The sequence below is a fragment of the Gambusia affinis genome, linkage group LG20 (genome assembly GCF_019740435.1).
Source record: "Gambusia affinis linkage group LG20, SWU_Gaff_1.0, whole genome shotgun sequence".
Taxonomy (NCBI): domain Eukaryota; kingdom Metazoa; phylum Chordata; class Actinopteri; order Cyprinodontiformes; family Poeciliidae; genus Gambusia; species Gambusia affinis.
In genome coordinates, this window is record NC_057887.1 from 2,377,489 (window position 1) to 2,394,635 (window position 17,147).

At 39.5% G+C, this 17,147-nt stretch overlaps 2 protein-coding genes across 5 annotated transcripts in view; one reads left to right on the forward strand and one right to left on the reverse strand.

The window, feature by feature from the left end:
• On the reverse strand, window positions 1-14,762 carry arsg (arylsulfatase G). Of its 3 annotated transcripts, XM_044103596.1 has the most exons (12): window positions 14,624-14,666; window positions 14,448-14,542; window positions 9,167-9,391; window positions 8,793-9,028; window positions 6,891-7,005; window positions 6,209-6,355; window positions 4,530-4,720; window positions 4,368-4,448; window positions 4,156-4,264; window positions 3,256-3,376; window positions 3,084-3,174; window positions 991-1,853 (listed from the first exon to the last, which is right to left on the reverse strand). In XM_044103596.1, the coding sequence occupies exons 2-12, from the start codon at window positions 14,531-14,533 to the stop codon at window positions 1,528-1,530; spliced, it is 1,728 nt and encodes a 575-aa protein (XP_043959531.1). In that variant the 5' UTR covers window positions 14,534-14,542; window positions 14,624-14,666; the 3' UTR covers window positions 991-1,527. The 3 variants fall into 3 exon arrangements, with proteins under 3 accessions (XP_043959532.1, XP_043959531.1, XP_043959533.1); XM_044103597.1 differs by lacking the exons at window positions 14,448-14,542; window positions 14,624-14,666 and adding an exon at window positions 12,511-12,592 and having other exon boundaries at window positions 1-1,853; XM_044103598.1 differs by lacking the exon at window positions 14,448-14,542 and having other exon boundaries at window positions 14,624-14,762.
• Window positions 9,926-17,147, forward strand: part of LOC122823697 (monocarboxylate transporter 7-like) — an 11,239-nt gene continuing 4,017 nt past the window's right edge. The window contains exons 1-4 of one of the 2 annotated variants that reach the window (XM_044103600.1): window positions 9,926-10,974; window positions 15,837-16,077; window positions 16,175-16,318; window positions 16,419-16,547. In XM_044103600.1, coding sequence (XP_043959535.1) covers window positions 15,840-16,077; window positions 16,175-16,318; window positions 16,419-16,547 — 511 coding nt within the window. In that variant the 5' untranslated portion in view covers window positions 9,926-10,974; window positions 15,837-15,839. Of the gene's footprint in view, window positions 10,975-14,529; window positions 14,842-15,836; window positions 16,078-16,174; window positions 16,319-16,418; window positions 16,548-17,147 lie in introns of those variants that run through there. The other variant, XM_044103599.1, reaches the window with a different exon arrangement.

A 17,147-nucleotide genomic window follows, 5' to 3' on the forward strand; every position in this document is an offset into this window, starting at 1 on the left:
TAGCATTCAAACCTTTTTAATAAGAAGATGTTCAGATGTAACTCAGTTATTTTTACATTGATGTATTAAACATTCTTTTGCAAAAGCATTATTACACATCAGCACATAGACTTACCATACCTAATGTATGTTAAGAATTTTTACTGTATGTATAATGTGTAAATATTGAATTTCTATATAATACAAGTGTACTAGGTAACCTGGTAATTAAACGTGACTTGCCAAAAGATGGCGCTGTTAGGACACTCTGAGCTGTTCAGTTCAGGATATTTTACCCAGCGACACATTAAAGCTCAAAGTGACTCAACCTCCCAAACTCCCTGTGTCTGTTTAAGTTCTGCATATTTGACTACTGAAATCATTTAGCGTGGAAAATAACAAGTGATCATTAAATGTGTTTTACTTATAAGTACATTGTGCTTCCTGTTAGGCATTTTTTGGGACTAGTTCAGGAGTCAGTGACTTTTACAACACAGAACCTTTTTTGGCCTTTGGTCAAAGCAACATAAAACACGTTAGCTTATTTAGCTTAGCTTATTTAGATTGTTTATGTTAGGTTTTAAATAATAACAGTTATCTAACTTTTTCTTTTTTATAAAACAAGATTGTACAGAGTTTTTCAGTGGGATGTAAAATTTTTAACAGAAAATTATTTCAAAAGAAGCACAAACTTTGCAACCAAAAGAGAAAAAACATATTAAAAAAGAATATCCCTTAGACTACATATACAGCTCTGGAAAAAAAATGAACAGACCACTTAAAATGATCAGTTTCCCTGAGTTGACTTTTTATATTTATATGTTTTGAGTAAAGAACATTGTTCTTTTATTCTATGAAATGCTGACAACACGTCTCTAAAATCCCAAGCAAAAATTTACTATTTATTTGCAGAAAATTATAAATGGTCAAAATAACTAAAACGATGCAGTGCTTTCAGACCTCAAATAATGCAGAGAAAACAAGTTCATAGTCATTTAGAAACAACAATAATGTTTTAGCTCAGGAAGAGTTCAGAAATCAATATGTAGTGTAATAACCAGGAGGTTTTCAGTTCAGTGGTCTCTTCATGTTTTCCAGAGCTGTATTGCATGAAAACAGCTAGCATTTTAAAACACTACATCTTTAGTGTTTTTTGATAGAAGTTAAGAGTCGCATGGCTTCAGACCTCTGAACTGGTCAGTCTCAGGATTCAGACGACAACGTGCAACAAAGGAACTGAAGCCTGGATGACCAATCACCTCTACAGGTGAAACATGCTGCTGATTAACAGGAACTTTGTTCACAGATCAACAAAATGACACTTAAATGACACACAGTCTGATGGCTGCAGATGTATTATGGATTTTTTAAAGTATCGATCTGAAACAGAACTGGACCAGAAGCCCTTTAGATAAACAATCAGATTTCAGCTGCTGGTATTTCTTGTTTGCACATCTGCTGCATCTGAACATTGAACCTTTTAATCAACTCTTTCTGCACACTAACTGTTGCGAATGAGTCGTGTGTCTGCGCTTTTGTTCGCCTACCTCATGGCCCGTTCCTTGTGCCTGTTATTAATGTTTCTTCCGGGCCTCTGCACACGGTGTGGCATCGACACACGGCCTGTCTCCGATCGCAGCACGGCGCCGCTAATTCATCTTGGCTGTAGTCCGCTGTGGACACCGATCCATCAGTGGCGATGTCCCACAGGAGTTCCTCTCTTTTGCGGGCTACCCTCTCTGCAATCGCCCTGTACTCGGCTGTGGCGAACTGCAGGGGTGTTTCCTCGGCTTCTTCACGATCCAAGTCAAATATCAGAGGTGGATCGTGGAGCTGCTCCTGGCCAGTGCTGCCGCTGCAAGCTGCTGCTCCACCTGCAAAAATGAAATCTGTTTCAGTTTTAAATCCTTCCACAAAAGTGAAATGTTCAAATGAATCTTATGTTATCTTGAACTCTTCTTTGTTGTGTAACTTTCACGTCATAAGGCAGACAAACGTGACAAACAAATGTTTCTGAAACTCTGTCAAGTTTTGGTTAGGTTTAGGGTTAAATATGTACTAGCAATGGTTAGGTCTAGGTTTAGTGTCTATGGAAATGAATAGAAGTCAATGGAAAATCCCTGCGAAGACTGAGAAACAAACGTGTGTGTGTGTGTGTGTCTTTAACTAGGTTGGTTTGCTGGGTTGAGATGAGGTCCATTGCAGCAACTTCATATTAAATTTGCTGGTGGTATGAACTAGTGCATAATCCACCAGACACCACAACTGGTTCGGGTCCTTCTTTATTGTTCCTCAAACTCAGCCACATATAGAACTGTAACCATGGGTGGATAAGAGAGAATTTACAGTAAATTCTGCCTCTAGGACCCAATGCAGAACTTGTTAGTTGCCAACTAATTTAGTAATCGATTGATCAATAACTGGGGAATAGAGATTCAATAAAGGCCAACTACTAAAAAACAATACAATAAAGGAGGTAATTTAACCAAAACCGTAACAAAAATATACATTTGGCATCTGAAATAAAAAACAACAACAACTTTCTATTTGTAAATATGTTGTACATAGAACTCCTCTTGTGGCAGATTTAGCTTCACCTGATTCAAATTCTGGAAATAATAAATATCCTGTGACCTTTGCTAACAAATGATTAGTCCAATAATCATAAAATAATCACCAGATTGTCTTTACACCACGGCACTAAGTATGTTCAGTCCAGCAGAAAGCACTGAGCTTTTCACATGTTGATGTTAGGAGGAATTTTCAGCTGCAGATGCATCTTTTGCTACAAATGATCAAGTGTTCATTAAAGGAATGCTGCCACTGCTTTTTAAGAAATAAAAAGTATACTTTCCTATTTAAAAAAGGATTTGCATTATTTGTTTATTGACATATATATATTTCTAATATTGCATTAGTGAAAAATCTTCAGAATGTCCCTATTTTTGTATCCGATTAATAAATGAATTGTCACAATAATTGACATTGATTGATGGCCAATTAAAATAATCGTTAGCTGCAGCGCTACTTGTATGATTTTTCCACTCAGAAACAAATGCATGGACGTAGCAGCAAAATTATTGATATTCATACTATATTTCTACCTGTGATGTAGAAAGCTTTGTGTTTTCCGGCTCGAACTGTTTGCAAGTCCCCGAACTTTCCTGCAGCGCCACTGTTGGGGTGGAAGAGGAACTACAAGACAGGACAGTCCCATTTTACAAAGCAACGCAACGCAGCAACGCAACACTTCCACCTGTTTGTAGCAGTTTGTACCTCATGACCAGACTGTTCGCCGCGCAGCAGAACGCCGCTGGCATCGATTCCATCGTAACGCCTGTCTGCAGGGGGCGCTACGCCCGCCAGAGACAGAACTGTTGGAAAGATGTCCATACCACTGCACGATGAAAAATGAAGCAAGAATGTAAGTTATGAAATCATAATTCAAAACAGTTCAGCTCTTTTTAATTATAGTGGAACAATTTACAAACACTTTCCGAACAGAGCTAATGTACAGGTGCAAATTCTCTTTTCTGTTTATTAAATGCATACAAACTTCATGGCCTTAGGGCTTCAATTCAGGTTATGAGTTGACAAGCACCGCTACATAAATAATCAGCTTGTAAAACTTACCAAAGTAGGCTTAAATATATCCTTCATAACAAGTCAAGACAATATATGTCGCACTAACAAATATATTAATCACATGAGGAATTAAAACAAACTTCAGTCTCTATCTACCAAAACCTGAATGATAAAAGTCTTCAATCTGGTACTTGGGTTTCAACTAACCCTTTTTTGTTGAAGGACAATTAATTCTGTTTACAGAGTCGTCATAATTCATTTTATTTGTTGTTGTTTCTGTTTGAATACTTAAAATGTCTTCCAGTTTCAGTGCTAAATGTTCATTAGAAATTAAAATTTATTGATCTTTGAGAATGTGTTCTTGCATTATTACGCTATTACCATTATATTACTTGAAAATAGTCTCAAAACGACAATATTATTGTTTATCGCATTAACTTCTGCAACGATTTGACATCATGGTGACAGGCCTACTCCCTTCAACATTCAGACCTGGACCATCTTCGTCTCCCTGACATTCTGGTGTAGTCAGCGAGGAGAAGTGCTGCAGGTGTTTGACTTGGTTGATGTAAACGATGAAACAGGGCTTGCCTGAGCAGGGCTGAGCTGGTGGTGTTTGCAGGGATCCTGCCTGGCCAGTACACCACAGTTGGTACCCTGTGACCACCCTCCCATGTAGTCCGCTTAGCTGATCCGCCGCCTAGCATGCAGAAACAAAAGTTCACCTTATAGGGAGTCAAGAATTGACCGTGAAGCCTTCTGAGGGATTTCAGTGAGCCGATCTCAACTTCAGTTTGTTACACCTTTGCTGGTCTGCCATTTTCCAGTGAAAGGCCCAACGCTCCCTGCAAACTGGCACTTTTCTTCCCATGGGCCGTTGTCGCCTAAAGCACACACACACTTTGCTGACTCCATCACACGATGTTCTGATCAGTCACGTGAGGGCAGATATGAAACAGTCCTACCAGTGAACCAGATTAGAGTATTCCCTCTATCCGTCTCATCGGCGGCAGCCTTTAACGCCCCGACCAGACCGTCCAGTTCCCGCAGGCTGGCGGCGTACACTGCGTCACCTGAAAGCTCCGCCACCGCGGGGGCGAGCGGGACGTGCATGTGAGCCGACGCCACCAGAAGGAGATATGGCTGTGCTCGGGCCCTGGAACCACAGGACAATTCTGTTTCACAAAACATCCATCCAGCCATCCATCCATTTTCTGGTCACCCTTGTCCCTAATGGGGTCAGGAGGGTTGCTGGTTCTTCTCCAGCTACGTTCTGGGCGAGAGGCGGGGTCACCCTGGACAGGTCGCCAGTCTGTCACAGTTTCATAAAATATGTGATGGGTAAAGATTTTTGAAAAACATAAAAAACAACAACATAATTTCCTCATAAGGAAGAGTCAAGATAAAGCGACATGACCTAACAGGCTGCTTATTGATTTACTTTAAGCTACGTGGTGTAACAGCATTCAGGGTCAGTTTGGTGAGATTATAACATGTTCTAATTAGAAAATGTTTACATATTTGGCACAAAATGGCTTTATGGACTGTTTGGAAGGATTGCAGTTTGATTTACTTGGTTTTAGTGAGATAATGAATTATTAGATATGTGTGTAATTAATTATTACACTGATTTTTCACCTATGTATGATCTGTTAAATTGTAGTATTTCACTAGTACCAAACTGTCCATGGACTAAAGGTGGAAATGAGCATCTTTTGCTGTAACCCAGTTTTGTTGCAGCAAAGCATCTCTCCTTTTAAAAGGTTAATAAATTGTTGTACATTATCTGTGTGTGAAATAAATATTGTGTGTCTGTCAACAATGGAAACAAATATAGTTTAGATTAGAATGAATAACATGTAACTTAATGTGTAGCTTGTTGCTTTCTAGCCACTCAAATCTGTGGCATTGACTGAAAAGTACAGGGTTCGTTCACATGACCCCCTGGTGCAGCATGGGGTCATGCTGCCTTTTAATCAACAGCTGGAAGCAGCAGGGTTCACCGCCCTCCTCCTCATACGCTTCAAACATGCACACACACCAGGAGTGTGTTATTGGTACAACTACAGTGCAAATATGCTCTAATAAAAACACTCGAGACAACAGTGAATAGCTAACGGCTAACAACTAATTCTGCTGGATGTTGTCTTTGATTTTCTGACAGGTGACTACAACTGTCACAACACAAACATCAAATCAAAAAGTCAAGAGTAGTTCATTGACTGCTGGGTAAAGATGATGGTGTGATGTGTTTGGTGAATGTTGATTTGAAAACGTTAGGAGCAAAACTGATAAACTTTATTCTGGAATTATTACAATTTTTGTTAGTATTAACGCAAATTTTCTCTGATAATATGACTTAATTTTGGAAATAAAATAAAAACCATTTTATTCTTAACCCTACCCTGATGCATTTTAATTGATCATTTCTTTTGTGAACAAATTTTCTGTAAATTTCACAGCTTTTGTGTGCCTCCCACTTTTCCGTTAGTTGTAAATTACGTACTGGTCTGTATTGTCCCGACTTGTAAAAATCAATAAGAATGTCCTCTGCGCAATCAGCAAGCGGATGTTATGAGTTATCCAAATGTTTTGTCTGGCAGAGATCAACAGCTTCATCTATTCTGTGTTCACTGTGCTGTACCTTGCACTTTGTATAATCCTGAGAGCAGCAGATCTGTACTTCTCTGTTAGCGCCCAGAGGTTCAGCGGCTGCTCCACAATGGAGCCGTTTTCAACCAGAGGAAGTCCCACCTTGGAATAACAGCCACCGTGAACACTCCTCCTCTGTCTACAACAGGAAGACACAATAACATATGAGGGTCTGCAAAGGTAGAGTTGTGGCATGATATGAAATTAGTTTTAAACAAAAAAAGTATCTTGATTTTTCACACAAATAATGACAATAGTTTGAAGGGGCAGTGTTATGGGGGAGTTCTGGGGGAGGACTGCTCTGTGAAGTGGAAGGTTGAAAGTTGCAGCTCAGGTGAGGACGTTTGTCCTCAAAGACATCTTACACAGCCGAATGGTTGCCATGGAGATTAAAGCATTTCTCAACCATGCATGAAAGAATCAAGGCAACACTCCAGGTATGTTTTTGATGAGCAAATCACATTATAACATGATGTAAACCTAAAAAAAAAATTACATTTTGCATAATAATGTCCCTTTAATATTCTCCTTTGCATGTCTTTTCACCAAAAGCTTCACACACCAAATTTGCGTGATGCATAAACTTTTATTCTTTGAAATGTCCAATATTGCGACTGTGCAAGAAACAGATGTTAAAGTAAAACAAAAGACAAACAAACAAAAAACAGCCACACCTGATCACTTGAGGTTCTGATGAAACACAAGCGAGACACGGGGGTAGATCATATCCTGGTGTATCAGTACAGCCCATGTCATTACTGTAGGGAATGCCGAAGTAATAATCGAATCCTGTTCACAAAACAAGAACAACCAGTCGGTTGTGGAGCACCATTGCTAAAACAATCTGCCACAAATGGTTATAAGCTGGTTCTGTTGGAGATTTCTTCTAGTCAAGTTGTAGTTTTTCCTCTCCACTGTCGCTACATGCAGGCTCAGTCAACAACACATGCTGGTCCAGGAGGAGTGAATGATGTAAGTCAATGACTTGATGTCATTTCCTGTGTTTCCTTAGATAGAAAAAATTGTTCTAACTCAAAATTGAATGTATGTAATGGAATTTGAATCTGTTAGTATGAACCGAAATGCTAGAAGAGAGAGGGTTGTAACTCAGCTGGTGAAGAAGAATCGGCAATGATGTTTATTGTCACATGAGGAGCAGCTGGAAGATGGTTGTTTTGTACATTTTCTGCAGCGGAGACGTAGGACTGGAGGTGCTCAGAAGGCCAGGCAAATAGAAGGATGCAGGATTGTACAAGAGGTGCAAATGTGCTCATGTTTCAATTTAAGTGATATATAAAGACCGTAGAATGATTTCTACCATTGACTGTTTCAATAGATATCAGGCCTCTGCAGTTTCTGTATAACTTTATCACAACGCTATGATAGACGCCTGTTTCTGAGTAAATCTAATTTTTGGCACTAAAATAGCACCAAACGAACCAAAATCTAGGACTCTCATCAGCCTCTGTAGATCCCCTGACTTACCTGGCACAAAGTTACCAGTAGCAAACCTTTAGGGTCCAAGTTGCCAGCTAATGGCTCTGACGATTGTGTGTTCAGCAAACCTCCCAGAAGCTTGTGAGTTCTTTAAAGAGGAAGTCAACAACCTTTGATGGTCCTTCTTAAGGCATTTTTGGAGAATGACTGAAACAACTATCCAGCTGACATTGGCCACCGTCATACAGGATGTCATCTTTATCAAGAGTACCAGGATCTATCCAGAGTGTACCCTGCTTCACACCCTTTGATTCTCTATACAGAAACTGCTCCATAGACACATGGATAGATCTACTTTATCAGCAATATAAATAGGAGGAACATACTAGTCATGGTTAAATCAAATGAATCTATTGTCATTTTACCATATTACTTTTGCATCAGTTGGGGTAAAATTGGTTCTCGTTGTTTTCGAAGTTGGTTGACAAAAATTCTGTCATTTTGTCTCGGAATTTCATGGCTGTGTTTGTTTATGCAAAAAAAAACAGCCCCAACAACTAAACCTGCAGAAGTTGATTTTTCAGCCACAGAGCAGGAACAAGTCAAGTCAGCAGTACATCCTGCTGGATCAAAATACTGCACTCTCCTTGTTCAGTTCTGTTCCGGTTCAGCGGGCGAATGTCCAAAAGAAGCCTCATGCTCCTTTATTTTGGCTTCTGACATTAAGGAAAATAAAATAAGGTATTCCAGCTTGTCAATCATTACGTCCTTCTCCGACAAATGTGTGAACATATGTGTTTACTATACTGGTATAAACTACACCTATATGCCAAAATACCACGGCTATGATTGCAACGGGAGGGGTTTCATGGCTCAGTGTGTCTTCAAGGTAGTGTAGAAAACGAACATTCCACAACCACATGAACATGACCATGACATCGGCCCGAGCGTGCTGGCCGATGCTCTGTGCCCTGATCTTACAGTTACTCCAATTCTCCAATGACCCTCTTAACTCCTATCATTACTCTCAGCAGATAAGCAGAGACAATGCTGAGTACAGGTGGTACTGCTCCAATCAACACAGACAGGACTGGAATGCTAGTCAGGCAGAGGACAGAGTGAAATCTGTCTAGACTCACCTCTGTTGTTTGGACTGTAAGGTCCGTTGTGTCCGAGGTGCCATTTCCCTATAACAGCGGTGTAGTAACCGGCCTGCTGAAGCAACTGGGCCAATGTGACTTCAGACAGAGGCAGGCCAGCCACAGAGTTCACACCAAAGTTATGAGTCACTCCATTTCTGAGACCATAGCGGCCGGTCAGGATAGCAGCACGTGATGGAGAGCAGGTGGAAGCAGGGGAGTGGTAGTCTGTTAACCTGGAAAAAGTTTATTCATACACATACAGTTTATGACATCTGAGGTCCTCTTCTAAGAAGATTACACTTTAATTACTTTGTTAACTTGTCATAGAAATCAGAGGCTCACATCTCATATATCACAAATAAAGGTTTTACCTGAGCCCTTGCTGGGCCATCTGGTTGAGGTTTGGTGTATTATTTGTGTGTTTCTCTGGTTGGTTAACATCCAGGTCTCCCCAGCCTATATCATCTGCCAGTACGATGATAAAGTTTGGCTTCTTTTCTGCTCCTCTTTGTGAAACCGTGAAGATCACCAGCCCTGACAGCAACGTCACAGTCTGGAGCAGCGGAGACACAGGCCTGACCATCTTGGGATAAAAACTGTGAAAAGGAAGACATGTTTGACTTAGAGCTTGGCTAATATATCATAATATTCAAGCAGTTACAGAACAAACATCATCATGAAAACCAAGATGTAGAGAAATTTAAAGGGCCGACATTATGTAAAATAGACGTATTCGAGCTTTACATCATGTTATAACGTTGTTCGCTCATCAAAAACATACCTGGAGTGTTGCTTTGATTCTTTCATGAATGTTTGAGATATCCTTTATTCTCCATGGCAACCATTCAGCTGTGCAAAACGCCTAGATGGACCTGGCACCGTCTCAGAGCTGCAGCATCAAAGCTTTCAAGCTTCTGCCGCACAGAACAGCTCTCCCTTGTGACTCCCCTACTTGGCTCCTTCAGACTAGCCAGGAGCAATTAGCAAATGCCTGGTGGAACTGGGCATCAGCTGAGCTCATTATAAAAGCTACTTCTCAGTGAAACGCTTGTAAAAACGTTGTTAAACAGTTAATAGAGGAGCCGTGTTGTGATGACTTCCTGAAGGCACCATTTCAGAAAGAGCAGGAGTTTTTAAAGAGACAGAAGCCCAATTTCAAGGCATTCAATTACAAAGTAAAATTACTTTTAACTCATATTTGATATATGTAGAATTTTATAACAACGGAAGTTAACGTAGTTACTTGATTGTGCTACAAAATGGCACTAAGTGCCTGAAAAAGACATAATACTTCCCCTTTAAAGCAGAGTTAGGTTATAATACAATATTCCAAATTTTGAACATGTCACTGCTACGTTCAAGTCTTTAAAACTGGACTATGGAAGAACAAAAAACCTACAAAGATATGGTTGCCAACCTAAAGTAATTGGGAGAGAATTAATCAGAGAAGAAGCCGAGAGGCCCAAGGCAACGATGGAGGAGTTACAGACACACTCCACAAACCTGGCCTTTATGGGAAAGGGGCTGGAAGGAAGCTATAAGCTATAAAAAAAAAAATCCTGTTTGCAGTTTCTCCATAAGCCATGTAAGGGACAGAGAAACATGTGAAGGTATACTGATGTATACTGACAGCTATGTCTGAAAAGAGAGAGCTAAGTACACCTGCTGTGGCCTATAAAATGGTACAATTTAATAAAAAGGGATTTACATTCAGGTGGAGCAGTTTTTTCAGATGACTGTGACGTTGAATTGAATTAATTAGCTGAGCTACAATCAATAAAGCAGTCTGGTATACACCGAGGAGCTTTCAATGTGTTATAAAACCAAATGCATTATTGTTCAAATGGCATCATTTGTGCTGCGTTCTTCTCGTGGCAACTTGATATTGATCGAGGGATGGTTCAACCTCTCTAATATAATAATAATAGTTTCTCCAATAATTTCATAATGTTGGAGGTCAGAGCCACCAGCTGATTATCATTGTTCTCATGAGGGCTCAACGTTTTAGGAACCGGAACTATTACAAATTTTATTTTTTTCCAGAGCTGAAGCTCTCAGTGTGTGTCAAGTGAAAGCTGGAAAAGTTGGTGCCGTACAAGAGTGAGTTCATCTGCAGATGTTTTGGGCAAAAAGAGTGACGCCTTGTGAACAGCTTTAAAAACTTCGGCTGGAGAATCAGGTTTGATTAAAATTCCATCCTCATTTAGAATTTATATGCTGCCTCCCGTAAAAATCCCAGCATCTGCGCTGGACGTTCAAACAAATAGAAATTGTTTAGTTCCTTTGCTTTATCAACTTATCAGCAATGTCGACCTTTTGTGACATACACAGGGCTTGTTATTTAGTCTCTTCTTGATAACAATTTCCTTGGTTATTACTGAGTCAACACAGAAAGAGATGTAGGCAGTTATTGATTCTGTGACCATGCAGATCTCCGTGTCTCTAGAAAATGTCCAATCGGTGCATAGAAAGCCTTCTTTAAACTCAGGTTTGTTTGATTTAAACACAGAGATGGGAAGAAGATGAACAACCTTACGGTCTTCACATGGTATTAAAGAATAATAATAAGTCACACCAAAAAAAGAGAATACAGCTCCAACTTTTAAAAAATACATTTGAGAATTAGTCACAAATCATCAAATTAAGTTGATCCAAGTTCATTTATTAAGTTTATAAAGTTGTCAAGGTAAGCAAATGTAAATAAAATAAACTCTATTAAACTGGGAAAAAATAAATTAAAATGAACATTTCAGAATGGCCTATTTAAAGTCTGTACTTAAATTTAACTAACATTCTATGGTGCTACTTTATACAGGTCAATTGCACGCTAAAGCACTGGATTATAAGAATTCTGCGAAACGTGGGCCATTGTTTCTCTAAAGCCATGAAAAACCCTTGCCAGCTGCCACCAGGGGTTTGTTAGATTTAGGAGTGATTATTTTTCTCACACATTTCATTTCAAATTGCATTTTGTATTTACTCTGGCTGTTCCGTGCTAAAGGTTGTTGAGTGAGTTGAATCATTTTCGCCTTAAGGACAAGGCAGAAGGGGAAATCTTACTCATTGCAATGGAAGTTTGGAAAAGTAGGTAAATCTCAACATTGTTAACTGATGTAGATTGTTAACCTAAAAGGACATGTTGTACACAGAGGGCAGACATTCCAAATGTTGAAAAAATTTGGGACAAACCTGGAAAACATGTGGATTTAAATAGGACTTTCCACAGATTTCAACCTGAGAACCTGCAACCACCAATCAGAGTGGACCAAGTTTTAAAAAAGGCGTGTGTGCTTCTCTGGACGGTTATTACAGACTTAGAACTGGTTGCAACCAGATCCCTCCAACCCTCCTCTGTATGAATGTAACTCTGTGACACACACAGCACGCCTGTTCTCGGGGTTCACGCGTGTCTGTGGACAAATGCGTGCGAGAACATGTGGCTCATACACAGCACGTGGGCTACGCTGCGGTCGTTCGCAGATGGAAGACAGTGGAAACAGTCGCAGCCACACCGACGAAGAACGGATTAATTTCAGCTGAAATTAGCAACTCTCAGGTCAGACAGAAACACTTCAAAACGAAACATTTCGCAACCTGGCATGTCCTCTCTGGTTGGCTTTCATTTATCACTGCTCCGTGAGTGGGGGAAAAAAAACCCGCTACCTTGGCTAACTGAGCTGTATATGTCTTAAAAAGGCGACGTACAGATACTTACAGTGTGAGTGAGTGTTGGAGTGAGTTGTCATTAAACAACAAGCACGCGACAACATACAGCCGGCTGGAACGAGGACGTTTGCGTCACGCGCCATGCGCGCGAGGATACAACCCTAAGTCAACATCTCCTCCAAGCACACAGATAATCAGGCGTTTTGTTGTTTAAAACCAACAGAATGCAAAATATGAGTGACTATGTTAGCAGATGTAAATAATAGTCATAAATGAAGAAACGAGAGAGGCATTTGTGTGCTGGTTGATAACTTGCTAAGAAAATAAAAGATCATACAAAAAGTTTCCGAAGAAGGCAAAAGAAAAAAAAAAGTAGAGGAAGTACAGGTAGGTTGCTTGTAAGTAATATATGCAAGACTTCAAAAACATCTCCAAGTCTTGTATTTTTCCATCCTTTAAAATGTTTTAGTCTGTTAATGTCATGTTATACATGTTACTTTATTTTATAAATAGATACAGCCAGCAAGTTATTCATTTCTCAAGACTTTGTTCCGTTTTGTCACATAACAGTGTATTTTCCGTTGGTAAAGTAGAAGTGTATTATTGTGAAGTGAAAGGAAAACCTATCATTTTTCTTGGTGATGGTCTGATTTCATATATTTTTTGAACCAAATAAAAATCTGAAAAGTGTGTTGGGAATGTGATTTTATTTACATTCACAACCCCTCTGCAGGTAAATCTTGCTGCTGTGATAAAGGTGTAGAGAAATAAAACCAAGATTTTTTGAATATATTTTTTGGTCTGGACTTTGACTTGGCCATTTAAACTGTTCCATTGTCGTTCTGGCTTTATGTTTCCTGTTGTTGTCCTGGTGGAAGGCTAACCTCCACTCAGTCTCAAATTACCAGTTAAATTATTGTTTTTATTTTCCAAAAAGTAAAAAAAAAAAGCATTTGGTTCTTTTTGTGTAGGTATGCACTCCCAATATAAAACCTTGACATTTGTAATGTAATGTGATAATATGGAAAACTTCAAAGCACACCTTTGATATGCGTACTTAAGTTTTAACTTGATCATTTCAAAATCAGTCAATATAAATATTTATAGGTATGTTTTTGTAACTATTAAGATCACACAAGACATAGAACACATCTCAGTCTTTTCTATTCTCTGTAGGTCATCTTTTGTTTCGGGTTGGTAATAAATGCCCATTTTCATTCATACACACCTGGAGGTGTATTAACATATTAACACGCTTAAATCTGTTTTTCTTGGTGTTTTCTAACAGGAGTTTTTTTCTTTTTTCTTTCACATTTCACATCCCTGTATGTGTAATAGCATGGGACAATGGTTACTTACCCTTTATGTTTATTTGCTTTGTAAATAAAGTGTTATGCAACTACAGCATACTGTGCAGAATAAGTCTTTCATTAAAGGTTTCCAGCAGATCGAAATGAACCTGGGTTTACTCCACTGCACGCTTAACGTACCAGCGGCGGTTATGAAATCTCTTCTTGTTGCGAAACTGAACAAAGCCATGAGGGGAAATTGCATAAGTTTCATATAGTGAAGGTAAAATTTTAAATGTTGCCCTTAAGAGGGACAGTTAGAGGAAAAATTCAGAAACTGCAGATCGCTAATAAAAAGATGCACATTTGTAACAGTTTGGATTAGGATTCATCTCCATACCTTATTATAAGAGGATTACAGAGTTGATTGCAGTTCCCCTTTTGCAATTTTTAAAATGAAAACAAATGTCTTTAAGTCTTTAATAAATTCCTTGGAAGGCCGAGGAATAATGTAGTTTTTTCCTCCTACAGGATAAAATTCATATTTTATTCATAAGTAGTAGAGATTGAAGTGTCAGTAAATGCACCACTTTTGCAAATAAGAAACAAAAATACTGTCGACATCTGGATTTTTTGCTCAATTTTGACCCCCCTCTCTCACCCCCTCCTCAAGTATTAATAATTAATTAGTTTCTACCTTGCAGAAAGAGGCTGAACTTCAGCTACTGTTTTTTCTTTCTTCTCCTGACATCTATGGGCTCCGCACTGACAGTGTTTGTACATTCGACATAGCTGGAAGGATGTGCAGCATGAAAACGGAGTGGCGTGAGTTGAACTAAAACTGCAGAGGTTCTGTAAAACAGATAATCTGACCTGTCAGTGAGGAGAAGAGGAGCAGGTCAGAGGGAGGGTCAGGCGTCCTTTGACGGCTCTTCGCTGTTAGAACCACTGAGGCGGGTTCTGCAGAGTCCGACCGAACCAGCGCCAGCAGGGATTGGGACTCTAATCCGAAGCGCTCTTACTGCGGGCTCATTGCATCCGGCAGGTGGCCGAGGTTCGGCTCCACATCGCGGACTGATCGCGGTTCAAAGGTCTGTGCATGTTTTGGTCATTTTCTAACTGTGCCAAAGCATAAAAATTAATTTTATTATTATTATTATTATTTTATTTTTTTGTTGTTTTTGTTTTAAAATACACTTTTTTTTCCTCTTCATAATAATAATAATAAAAGTCCCTCAAACTGACTGAGAATGACCCACTTTTTAAAATTCCTAATTTTGCGACCAATCTCTACGGTGACTGTAGGAGGCGCTATTTCCATCTGTTCACCTCAAATGTATCCCACTTGTTTTTTTAGGCTACAAATAAACACGTCTCAAATTTTCTATAAGCTGATTTTGTATCGTTAGTTTTTGGGATGTGGAGGGTTTTCAGAGTACCAATAAAAAACGAACAAACAAAAAGTGGCCTGTATTTCAATGTAACATTTTCTGTTTCAAAAAGAATAGCTGCCCCTTTTTCTTTTCCTGGTTTCTGATGAGAAGATCCCAAAAAAGTGAATCTCATTCACAAAGTGATATATTACAAGTTTTTATTTCTGTCAACACTGATGGTTATGGTTCACATCAAACCAGGATCTCATGGGAAATCTCATTTGATAATCTCACATAGTGTTGATTGAAAGTCAGTCATGCTAACAGTATGCACCGATTGCAGTTTTCTGTCCAATTAATGATTAACAATCTTTAAAAAGCCAGACTTGCCAATTTCAATTTTGGCTGATGCTGTGTGTTTTTTTTGTGTGTGAAATGTTGTCAAATATAGCAAGAAAGTCGTTGAGTTGGTGACTATTATTAACTCCAAACATGTACATGACTTGGTGGGCTGGTGTGTCAGTCAAACCTCCCTCACAGCACAACAATAGAGGTCAATGGTTGATTTTTAGACCTTTGCTGAGGTCAGCAAGACTGGTAGATGGTGATCGGCTTCAGTATCGGCCAATCAACAATCTCCCAAAATGAAGGCAATTGAGGCCGACTTATTGGTACTCCCCTTGCGATTATTAAAGCTTTTTCCTCTTTTGCAGAGCATGGGACTGTGCAGAGCTAAATTAACCCAGTTCCTGGGGGCCAAACAGTACACCAAGGCCCCTGACGGAGGATGGGGGTGGGTGGTGGCTGTGGCGTTCTTCCTGGTGGAGATGTTCACATATGGCATCATAAAGAGCTTTGGGATCTTCCTCCAGGACATGATGGAGGAGTTTGGTGAGACCAACAGTCGGGTCTCGTGGATCATTTCCATCTGTGTGTTCATCATGGCGTTTAATAGTAGGTGGCCGGTTCAGACTGGATGCAGCTCTGAAGAAAACAAATCCAGCCCATGAGTGGCAATGATATTAAATCACAATTTGTTTGTAATCTGCAGGTCCTCTCTCCACGGTGATGATGAACCACTTTGGCTTCCAGTTTGTTGTTATGATTGGAGGATTACTAATATCCACTGGCACCATTGCAACCAGCTTTACCAGTTCACTCAATCAGATATACATCACCTATGGATTAGTGACAGGTATCTGTTTGACTTCATCTAGACCTATAATGAATTCTCTGAAGCCTTCCTACAGCGATGTGTCTTGGTGAATTAAACAAAAATGTGTTGAACTGTGCAGGTCTGGGCTACTGTCTGACCTTCCTGCCCACTGTGACCATCCTGTCAAAGTACTTCAGCCGTCGGCGCTCTCTGGTCACTGCTCTGGCTTCTACTGGGGAATCCCTTGCGATGTCTGCCCTAGCTCCAGGTGAGAGCAAAGTCTCATCCGGATCTGATGATTGTTATGCACACATTCCAAGAGTGCTTTGTTGACGTATTTATGTTTTATATGTATTTTGTTGGGACTTATTCTGTACAGAGACCAGAGAATAATCTAAAAATGGATGACATGATTTACAAAACAAAGAGGATTTGAATTCTCCCCACTCAGTGGTTATGTTTTAGAACCACCTTTTGCTGCAATTACAGCTGTAAGTTTCTGGGAAATGTCTATACCAGATCTACTCATCTTGAGGCCAACATTATTTTTCTTAACTTCTTCAACAAGCTCAGCCAGATTGTTGTTCCAGATTCAGATCATCAATTGGATTTAGGTGTGGACTTCAGCTGACCCATTCTAAAACACAAATATGCTTTGATCAAAAACCATGTCCATGGTAGCTCTGGCTGCATGGTTAAGCTGCAGATGTAGCTTTTATAAAGAAATATAAATATTTTTGTACATATATTTGTTAAAACTGTCATCATATTGTGACAGTATAGTAAGTATCACCTCCTCCACCTCCTGGCCAAGAGGCAGCAACAAATAGCACACAAAAAATGGCAGTTAAAAAGAGATGAGAAGCCA